An 11,868-nucleotide genomic window follows, 5' to 3' on the forward strand; every position below is an offset into this window, starting at 1 on the left:
ATAAAATTTCTCAGAAATTTTACTACTGACCACTATATATATATATAATGTTTATATGCATCTATTCTAATGTTGTGTGTGTGTGTGTGTGTATGTGTGTATATATATATATATATATATATATATATATATATATATATATATATATATATATATATATATATATATACATACAACATTAGAATTTATTTCTAATAAATATATATATTTACATATATTTACAAAGCTCTCCATATGTGTGTGTATATATATATATATATATATATATATATATATACATACAACATTAGAATTTATTTCTAATAAATATATATATTTACATATATTTACAAAGCTCTCCATATGTATATATATATATATATATATATATATATATATATATATATATATGGAGAGCTTTGTAAATGCTTAAGCTAACAAAACTGACCCTAGTGACAAAGTTATTCTAACCCTATAGGTCTCATGAATATTTTTTGAGTGTGCTTTTGAAGTATTTAATTACAAAATAAAGTGTAATGTTAAAAATGCAATATTAAATACTTTTTAAGTATTCTTTAAAAAACATTCTTGTGGTGTTGTGTGTATGCATATATATTACACTTTGCTTCAAGACGAAAAGTTTTCATTCCCCTGCTTTACAGCATTGCATGAGATTTTAGCGCACCTCTGCTGGTTCAGAGCTATTCCCTGTTGATCTCTCTCCCTCTTCTTCCTCTCTAATGTTTGTATATGCTGAAGTGTGGGGTAAAAATCATAACAGTGCACATTCTAATCTGCATTGGCATTGTTTCTTTATTTAAGAGAGATTTATGTATGTTGTTATTATTCTTGTAACCTCGGGTCATAATGTAAGCTCTATATTCAGTGCTTGAATATAAACAAAAATAACCAGACAAGAGGACAAGAATCATTTGGACAAGAATGTGGCACGATGCATTTTTCAAAAATCTAATAAAACCTCTGTGTTTGAAAGATCAGCAGTTTTCGTGTTTGAAGCTTGTCAAAGCTCTGCATGTACATTGTGAGGAATCACAACTGTGTGTCTGAGAAGAAACCTTTGCGTTTGGTGAAAGTAAATATTTGCCCACCCTCTTTAAGTCTCTTTGTGTTTAGTAAGTTTGTGAACACAGAGGGAGCCGCTGTACGGTGGGTGCGTGTTTTCTTTAGACTAGATAAGATCTCTTAACAGGACTGAGGCGTGTAGAAGTGTTCACTCCCTCTCATCAGTAATTAAACTGACTATGCTACTGTCAGCACTCATTCTGATAAACTCAGTCATTTCCAGTTATCTGAAGTTCTGACACTTTAAACTCTGTTAGAACAACCACAGAAAAATAACGGGGGTTTAAAATTTCTGAAAGCACACTTTCAGGCTATCAGATTTAGATTGGATTTGAGTCAGAATTTTTGGTCTAGATTTGGATTGGTGTTGAGTTTTAGGTTGGGTCTGGATTTGAATTTGGCTTTGGATGTGAATATAGATTTAGGTTTGCATCTGCATTTTAGTTGAAGTTTTGATCTGGAGGTTCAGACTGGAAATTAGCTTGGTTTGGATATTTTAAATGTGATTTTATTGTTTGAGTTTGGGTTTGGATTTACATCTAGATTTAAACCAGATTTGAATATGCATTTAGACTTAATTTTGGGGGTCTAGTTGTAGTTGGGGTTTGGGTCAGGTATTTTATTTTGTATTTTATCTAGATTTTTATTGAATTTTGAATCTAGATTTGGACTGGACTTTGAGTCTGGATATATATTGAATTTAAATCTCAGTCGTGTGCCTGATCAAAGCTGTACAGTAGTTACTCACACTTCATAAATCACATTGCTCCATACAGAGACCTGATTTAAAACTTCTCCCTCTCATCACGATGCCCAGCTCTGCTTTCACGTTTGACAGATATTTCTTCTGTTCTGAACGAACTTCAATCCCCCAGCCAGCCAAAAACAAACAAATACTTGTGATTGTAACTGATGGATTGGTAACTCGCGAGTGACTTGTTTATTTTTTGTTGAGGGGAACCAAACGTCTTAGCCACTTTCCTGCCCTTCTGTGGCGAGGGAGACTGCTGCATTGCATTGTGAGTCTGTGTTGTGTCAGAGGTGTTTTAGTTTTTGTGGTCATTACACTTTTCTCAATCAGCTGCAGTTGAAGACATAGTCATCAGCATACAAGACTAAACAACGACTTAAACAGGAATTCTGGATCAATTACCGCTAAACAATCACTCTTTCAAAGAAAGACTTCTGAATTGAAATGGCATCAATGTGTATTTCCATACATTTATTCTATTTCCTGTTTTATTTAATTAAAAATGAGGATGTCGAGGGAATTGAAAACTGCAATACAGTGTTATCTACAAAGAGGGAGATTTTTCCTATAGAATACTAGAGGAAAAGTTATATCACCACAAACTTCTTGGGAGAAACTAGATGGACATAAGTATGTGTGGTATTGAGTACATTGCTGACAAATTGTCATTATTATTAAATTAAGATTCAGATAAAACATTTTTTTCTACTTGCTCCCATGTTTTTGGCCCGTAGTACACATAATTGGTCATTGAGCAAACTTGTGCTATGCAAATGTATTTGTTTTGTAAAAGTTATTTTGCAAAGCATGTTTGGCTAAGCAGCATTGATGATGTTTGTATCATGGAGTGGGAACCTTTTTAGTTTTTTAGACTTTAGAGTGGGAAGCTTTTAGTGTAAATTTAATACAATTTTATTACACCCAAAATTTTTTTACATGGTGTCTCAAGAGTTTCAGATCAACTGCTTTGCTGTTTTGAATTAGATTTGAGTCTGGGTTGGGATTGGATTTGAGGCTGGATTTGGATTCGGCTCTGCTTGGATTTGAGTCTGGATTTGGACTTTATGATCGGATTTTAAATGTATTTTTGATCAAAATAAAATCTTTATTATTGTTTATTATTATTGCAGCTGTTTGTGTATGTGTTTCCAGGCACATATTGTACAGGTTCACACTGCTGAGAATGAGAGTAGTCAGATCTGATCTCTCCTCCAGCCTCTCTCAACTCAGACAACTTTAGTTCTAATTCTGGCAAATTTCCTAAGAATGTACATATTCTATTTGAGGGTGCTTTACTGACCTCACTCAGGACACTAAAACAAACTAAATAGAGTACTTTAATAATCTCAGAGGACAATTACAACAGGAAACAAGACACACCACAAGTCACTAAACAAGCAATGTAGTGCTGTACAGTAAAGAAATTTATAGGTAAATATTAAAGCTGTTACAATACCGCCTGTATAATTACATCGTAACACATTAGACTGCACTAGTGTGTTATATGGGGGAATACACATTAGCTCATGGCTAGTTCATTATATAGAGGCCAACATGTTAAATTTGGGCAAATATATTTGCTCATAGCTATTGAATTCCGTTGGGGCTAGCATAACTCATGGCCAGTAAATTAGATTGGAGATAACACTTTAGCTTGTGGCTGTGCTAGCTTGTGGCAAGTGCATTAGTACAGGATTAACATAGTTCTTGCCTATTGTGTTAGATTTTGGTGGGCATATTAGCTTGTGACTAGTGCCAAAAGCTAACTTATTAGCTAACTTAAGGCATTTGCTCAGGGCTAGCTTTTTAGCTCATGACTTGTGCATTAGCTTAAGTCTAAAATGTGGCTATTGTGTTTGCTCAGAACTAAATTAGCTTGTGGCTAATTAGATCAGGACATTATAAAGCATGGCTCTTGTTTTAGCGATTCTGTGCTGCTGAGAAACCAGCTTGAAAGGATCAGGCTAATATTGTATTTTTATACAGTTGAATGTTGAAACTGAAAATGGAAATATTAACATAATTGTATTACCATTAGGCACACCTTATTTTAGCTGTTAAAAAAATGTCTTGAATCAGGACACCACCATGTTGAATCAAACTGAATTGTGGATTTTGTAAATCGTTACAGCCTTGTAAATCGTTACAGTAAATACTTGTAAAATGTGTTATCAAGAAATGTTTTATATTTTCCTATAATGTTTGAAACGTTTATATATTCTTATGAATTTTCCACTTATGTTGTATATTATCCAGAAATGTTTTATATTCTCCTATATATTGTATATTATCCAGAAATGTTATGTCCTTTATTGTTCAGAAATGTTGCTTAAAAGTGGAAGGCCTCTGTTGGTGTCAAACCGAAGAGACCTCTGTACACTATAAACAGTAAATCAGTGCCAAAAAGTGCTGAGTTTGTTAACAGCATGAGACAATGTGTCTCAGCACATCTCAGAGTTTATATGGACTGTGTCCTGTGTGGAAGAGACTTATCTCTCTAAAGCAGCGCTGCTGTAATGAAGTGCTGAAAGTGCTGTGAGTTATGGAGGTCACATTCTGAATGTAAGAACAGCAAGAACTTGGAAGATCTTGCTTTTGGAGCATGCTTTGGAAAATGTTAAAGAAATGGTTCACTAGATCAGATCTTCTGTCCTTGAATAAGTGATATTTATTTTAGCATACCTCACAGCTGTATGTCTTCGCTTTAATACAGTTGTATTTACATTTGATTCACATGTATTGACAGGTTAGTTTTGCCATTTACACAATGTCTTTCCAGCAAATTCAAATTCTAATAAAATTTTTGTCAGCTTACAAACACGTGGTATGGATTGAAAATTTTGTGTCTGCACTTTCCAAACAATTTTTCAATGAATTGTAATTGAGCAGAAATTCATGTAAAATTACAGCATGATTTTGGAAATTGGAGACTTTTAAAGGGTTTTAAGTGTCTGTAGGTTTGTTACAGCTGGATCTGAGGAAAGTGATTTTAGGTTCCTTGCTGAAATTGATCTGTTCTCTTTCGGAAGTGTGATGTTCGGGGAGATGACCTGGATGGATCGGGTCGAGCGGTCACTGTGGCCTCGGACCTAGGGGTCAGGGTCAAAGTTGAGAGGTCACAAATGTGCTGCTTGTATCCTCTTGACAGGTCAGATGCCATAAAACGGTATCAGTGTGGCACAGAGTGACCACTGGAAATCCAATAACCATCAGAAAACGGATCGTTAAAGCTCTTTGATTGGGGTCATCGCTTTCTTTAATTAAAGAATGATGCCTCTTTGCCGGCCATCAATGCTGCATTTATCTGAGTGATGGCAGCATGCGGGAGCAGCCGTCGAACTGAGGATGTGGGCAGTGACCTTAGGAAGCAGAATCAACATTCTCCAGTCAATAAGCTGCATGGTCTGTCGGCTTCAGGTTTAATTCATTACATATTGGATGGGGCATTGGATTGGCATTGTTCAATTGTAAGGGATAAAGAAAGGTTAGAAAATGATTGATTATGTAAAAATTAGTTATGCCTGTTGTTGGTACATAAAACCATACAAAGGTTCTAAATGGACTTTAGAGCAAAAATAACATAAAAGTAACAATAAAAAATGTAGAATTAGTAGAAATGTAGAAATAGATTCCCCGCTTTTTATGCATTGCTGACATGAGGAAACCCACACCAGCAGGATTTTTGTATCACTGATATCATATGGTTCAAAATGGAAAATTAATTTTCGTTTTATTTTATTTTAGTTTTATAACCTAAAGGTATGTCTAAATGTTAATTAATATGTGGTTTTTAAATTAATAATTTAATTTTGACAAAGAATAAAGCCTAAAGATAACAAAGGCAGTAGGCACAGCAGGATTAACCCAAGACTTCTTTGAGAAGACTCTTTCTTTTCAGCAGGCAGGTAGTAAAATGGCACATTGTTGTTAGTTGTACATGAATGTAGACCCCCAAACTGAACAACTTCTATTTATTTCAAACATTGCAAGGTCCTGTGCTTACAAACATCTGGAATTTTTTCTAGTGTTATTTCCTGATGGACTACAGCTACCAAAAACATTAGAACTTAACCTGCATCATAATTCATACAACATTGCAAACACCATGTAGTCAGAATAGTTTACAAATAAAATGAGAAAAAGGACTACAACTTCTGTCAGTTTTGTAGGGTGTTCTAGGCTTTCAGAGATGTACCCAATAGTAATTTTTCATTAGTTTTGGTTGGAATCAACTTGCATATCAAAATGGCAAGAAATACAAATAGAAATCTTGTTATTAATGGAGAAGAGCAACAGGAGAAACATCCACCAACATAAGAGATTCTCAGAGTAGTGTGTTGCGTGATGCCATATTTGTTTCCACAACACCCTTAAGTAGTAGTGCCTTACATTCCCAACACACTGATCAAATTCCAGCTGATCAATTTTAAATTCCCTGCAGTGATATCATCAGAGAGACATGCAAATGGTATAAACTGTTCTTCATTCCCTGTGCAGTTTTGAAGTCTCTTTTAAATGGAACATTTTCATTCCCTGTGGTTTCTTCCCTGAAAGTGTCCGAATACTGTGTAGTTATTGGAATGGAGCCCGTTGTGTTTGCTGTGTTTTTCCCACTGAGCAGGCTGGGCAGAGTTGATGTTCTGCTTATAACTGTTTCCTCTGTGTTTACATTCAGACCAGGGAAACAGAATAACACAGAGCCATACTGAGCCTCACGCTTACTGCCCCTCACCACGCAGTGTCTCACCACGCTCCATCTCTCCATCACTCCCTCTCCCCTTGATCACTCAACCCCTCCATCTCATCTTCCTTCCATCACTCCGTCCCTTTGCCACTCCACCTCCTTCCTTCCATTTCCAACCTTTCTTTCTCTCCCCATCTCTCCATCCCTCCATCTCTCCATCTCTTCTTCTCCATCCCTTTATCCCTCCTTCCCTCCTTCCTTCAGTCATCTCCTTCTCTCCCATTTCTTCATCTCTCATTTCTTCTATCTCTCTATTCTTCCAAACTTTCATCCCTCCTTCCTTCTATCACTCATTCGCTCCATCCCTCCATCACACCACTCAATCCCTCCATCCCTCCATCTTCACATTCCTCCGTTACACTATCTGTCCTTCCTTTCTTTACTCTGTCTCTCCATCTTTTCGTCCCTTCTTCATGTTATATCTCCTTCCTTCCATCACTCACTCTTCTTCATTCCATCACTCAGTCTCCTTCATTTAATCACTCCATCTCTCCTTTATACCATCACTCCCTCTCTCCATTGTTCCATTTAAATTTTTTGTCTGATTTTTTTAAAACCTCTGATTCCTTTAATCCCTCCATCTCGCTGTCCTTTTACCTACACATACTTTCATCACTTCATCTGTCTTTGCTATCATTCTTTCATCTGATAACCTCTTTCTTTCTTCTGTCCATCTATTTCCCTCCATGTCTATTCTGTCTTTGCATCCATTCCCCTCATCACTCTTCCTAGTCTTTTCTTGATTATATATGTCTGATTACCTTCTTTTCATCCATCATCTCTTTTTTCCGCATACCGGTTTTCATCTGATTCATACTACTTTTGTTAAATTACCTTTTCTTTCTCTTGTTTGTCCTTTTATCTTCCTTTCCTCTGAGTTGCTGTGATGCTGTAGTCTACATTCTTTCATATTTACATATTTTACATATTTATCTTTACACATACCTCTTTCCTTTCGCTTTTCTTCTTCTCAGCCAGTCTGTCAGCTTTATTTTGGTTTGAGTCTCTCTTCAGCATTCTGAGATAAACACAATCCTTCTGTCCTCTTTCTCACTCTCAATTTACAGCTGTACCATCCATCAGGTGATGAAAAATTAATTATTATTTTGAAATTATTCAGCCATCTTTAAATCGTCTCAACAGCCTTTCTCTGCTCCCTGAAATAAAATAATAAATATAAATTTCATCAACGCTCTCTCTTCTGTTCCGTCTGTAGAATCTGATCTGGGATGTTTTATTTGAGTTGTGGGTCTCTGGAGAATCTTCTAGACGCATAATAGTTCTTGCTCAGCCAAGACGTTGTCGTTGTTGTTATCATGGTACTGACGTTCAGAGGGAAAGTGCTGAAATCTTGATTCGGCTGAAGAAAAACAAATTGGTTCACTCATTCTTTCCTCCCTGTGCTGATAGAGCTGTGGTTTTTCAGTTGTTTGGACCGACACCTTCAACACAAACTGAGAATAGAGAGAAACAGACAGACAGTAAAAAAAAAAAAAAAAAAAGAGAGAGAGTGCAATACACAGTGACCTTTCACCTCAGACCTTCCTTTCTTCCTGCTTGCTTGCTTGCTTTCATTCCTTCCTTTTTTTGTGTGTGTAAGTTGTGTGAAGTTGGCTTCAAAAGAACTAATAAATTTCTTTCTTTCGTCTTTTGTTTTTCTTTCTTTTTTCTTTCTTTCTTTCTATGTGTGTCTCTGTGAGCATAAGTTGGCTTCAGATGAACTAAAAATAATTAAAAAAAAAACAGTAACATTATGTTCTGTATTCAAATCTTGGTTCATCTTTTATGCTACATTGTTGTATATTTCTTATGAATGTTTGTATGGCTGTATCTTATATATGTGTGTTAATATTGTTGACATAATCTGATATTTTACAGGAATGGCAGAACTCCATTCAGAAGAATGCTGGTCTAGCCTTCATTGAGCTTGTAAACGAGGGCAGGTAAGAGTTTAATCCGCACCTCTCCTCACCTGTCAATAAAAGCAGCTAACTACCAGAACCCCACTTGTAAAACAGGACAGGGTAGCTATCAGATTTGACCCCTGTGTTAGCCACCTCTTAATTATCTACCTTGCTCTCTGCCCTGGGCAGCAGCGTAGCCTCATATGTAGATTTAAAGAGATTCAGTTCATCAAAGAGTAAGTTGAGTAAAGAAGCAGTTTGTTCTGTCCATACACATACACATGTTCAGATGTTGGGCTCATATGTGAGTTGATAAAAAATTACATACATTACAAAAATTACAAATGTTAAGGATGGAGCACAAAGCATATTAGAAAGAAGAATATAGGCTAGAATAAATAAGAACAAGAAGGCGAAAGTTGGCCCAACAAAGCTGTTGCTTCTCGACTAAATAGACTTTTGTGGTCTCCCCAAACATCAGGGAGGAACTGCATGCGTCTGCTCTGCTGGACTCTTGCATTACCCAGAATCCTACTGGGATGAAAGGAAGTCCTCTCCAGTTTGAAGCTCTCAGATCTCGTTCTTTTTCAGGAGAGGCCTCTGGTGTTAGTGTCAGCAGCTCTAATTCATGCTAATTAATGCGTTTGTATGGTAACTTGAGCCAACCAGATGCTAATGAATGTCATTCGCTCTCTGATCTTCAGACTCATGATGAAAGTCCTGTTTATAAGCTCATGTTTTCCTGTTTAAAGACTTCTTGCTCATTTCCAGTCATCACCTTTATTATCCTTTATCCTATATTATACACAGTTTTATATGCAGAAACTAAATGAGTAGCTAATGAGACAGATGTTTTATAAGCAGAACATATATGTCAACTGAATTGAGGTAAACTGTATATCGGTCACAAACATATAAACGTCTACACAACATGCAAAATACCACAGTATTAAATGTTAAAGGAGAAAAAGGAGAATCCCCCCCCCCCAATATTCTGTATAATTGAGTTGTTGAGATGTAAACAAAGTCATTCCAGCCTTTAATTCAAGTGCATTTATTCAGTGGGCAAAAAATCCCACATTAAGAAATAATTATTTTACATAAAATCATCTGTGCCACAATTATTGTTATTATTATACACATCTGATGTTAGTACTTTGCGCAATCTCTCTAAATTATCCATAGTCCTCTCCTACTCTCCTCTTCAGCTCACCCCACAGGTTTTCAATTGGGTTGAGGTCTGGAGCCTGAGATGGCCATGGGAGGATCTTGATTTTGTGTCTGGTGAACCATTTTTGTGTAGATTTGGCCACATGTTTAGGGCCATTATCTTGCTGAAAGACCCAGTAATGACCTTTCTTCAGCTTTCGGGCAGAGGCCACCAGATTCTGATTTAAAATGTCCTGGTATTTCAAAGAGTTCATGATGCCATGCACCCTAACAAGATTCCCGGGGCCCTTGAAAGAAACAGGCCCACAGCATCACCGATCCACCCCCATACTTCACAGTGGGCATGAGGTGCTTTTCCGCATACTCATCTTATGTGTTACACCAGACCAACTTAGAGTATGTGTCTGCCAAAAAGCTCTATCTTGGGCTCATCTGACCAAAGCACGCAGTCCCAGTTGAAGTCCCAGTACTACTTAGTGAACTCCAGACGTTTATGTTTATGCTTGTAAGTGAGAAAAGGCTTTTTCTGTGCATGCCTCCCAAACAGCTTGTTGGCATGTAGATAGCACCTGATGGTTGTTATGGAGACTTTGTTACCCCAAGATGCTACTCTTTGATCCAATTCTCTAACAGTGAGCTTTGGTGAACTTTTTGCTTCTCTTACCATCTTCCTCATTGTGCATGGTGACGAGATAAACTCATCCAGGCTTGTTTGCCACTGTTCGTTGTTTTAAACTTCTTGATGATTCCTCTGACTGTAGATATGGGCAAGTGTAGGCGAGTGGCTATTTTTTTTTTAATTGATTTGAGTTAAGGGTTACATTTTTCTACAATTTGCATTATGAAAAAAAAAAGGAATTTATTTGAAGGCTTTTAACGCATCTTAACGAGGGGTGCCAATAATTGTGGGGGGCGCTGTAATATTTGTCTGCAGGTAGCTCTCCACAATAAATGGATTTAAAAACACATTTTAAACCAGAATCTTCTCAGACATCAGGTAATGTATTCATATCCATTTCATGTAATAACTTTGTGGCAGCTTTTAGGAGTGGACCACTATGAACAATTTTGACTCAATCTGTTGCTCTGGATAGACCATTTCACACTTAACTACTCTGAATGACTTTGTTTACATCTTTACCATTTACTTATGCCAAAAAAAAACCAACAAAACAGTTGAATTCCTCTTTAATATACACTGTTTCCAAAATAGTTATGATGCTGTTTAAAATGTAAATAAAACAGAATTGTCACGCATTCAGCTCGTCAAGTAAACTCCAACTCCCAGAATACCCTGGGAGATCCTGTGACTCCAGACTCAGGCTCGCGCACCTATCTGCGGTCACAGTCTCCAGACTTTTGATTTGTCACCTGTGCCTCATTAGAGCAGAGTATTTAAGCCTGATTCTGACAGTCAGTGCGAGGTATTGTTTTCATTCTGAAATCTACTAAGCGTTTTCTCCTTGTTGTCTAATCGTGATTTTGACCGTTTGATTTCGTTGTTTTCGACTATGTCGGTTGCCTTTCCCTCTTTGGTCCTTTTGCTGATTACTTGAATTGCTTATTTGGATTTTTGGAGTGAACTAGGACTATTCTTTAGCGTTTTGCCCCTTTATGTTACCTTGGTTGGTAATTAGATGAATAAATTGTATGACCTCTTATCCGCTAGCGTCTGGGTTTCTATCAGAGCGTAACAAGAATGCAATGATGTGCAGATCATGTAAACCCTAAATTTAATGGGAAAAAAGTACAAAGACAACATATCACATGTTGAAATGGAAAAATTTTGTCTTTTGAAGAGTATATGCCCATTTTGAATTTGAACACATTCCAGAAAACCTGGGAAGGGGCATACCACTGTGTTGCTTGACCTTGTCTTGTAACAGTACTCTGTGTTTAAGTGTTTAAGAACTGAAGAGACCAGTTGCTGTAGTTTTGAAAGTGAAATGTTTCCCATTCTTCCATGATGTAGGATTTCAGCTGCTTAACAGATAAAGTTCTCCTTTGTTATATTATATTTCATTTTTTAATGTGCCAAATGTTTTTTTTAGTGGGTGACAGATCTGGACTGCATGCATGCTAGTTTACTACGGAACCATACTATTGTAATACATGCAGAATGTGGTTTGCCGTTGTCTTGTTGAAATAAGCAAGCAATAAGCCTTCACTGAAAAATATGTTGTCAGCAAAATGGCAGCATATTTTGCTCCAAAGCCTGTATCTGTTATTCAGCATTA

General features: G+C 36.7%; 1 protein-coding gene across 2 annotated transcripts in view; it reads left to right on the plus strand.

The window, feature by feature from the left end:
* lrba (LPS responsive beige-like anchor protein) overlaps positions 1-11,868 on the plus strand; it is a 350,478-nt gene that overhangs the window by 150,732 nt on the left and 187,878 nt on the right. For both annotated transcript variants that reach the window (XM_037532971.1, XM_037532972.1), the window contains exon 34: positions 8,436-8,500. In XM_037532971.1, coding sequence (XP_037388868.1) covers positions 8,436-8,500 — 65 coding nt within the window. The remainder of the gene's footprint in view (positions 1-8,435; positions 8,501-11,868) is intronic.

Source organism: Pygocentrus nattereri, chromosome 22 (assembly GCF_015220715.1).
Source record: "Pygocentrus nattereri isolate fPygNat1 chromosome 22, fPygNat1.pri, whole genome shotgun sequence".
Classification (NCBI taxonomy): domain Eukaryota; kingdom Metazoa; phylum Chordata; class Actinopteri; order Characiformes; family Serrasalmidae; genus Pygocentrus; species Pygocentrus nattereri.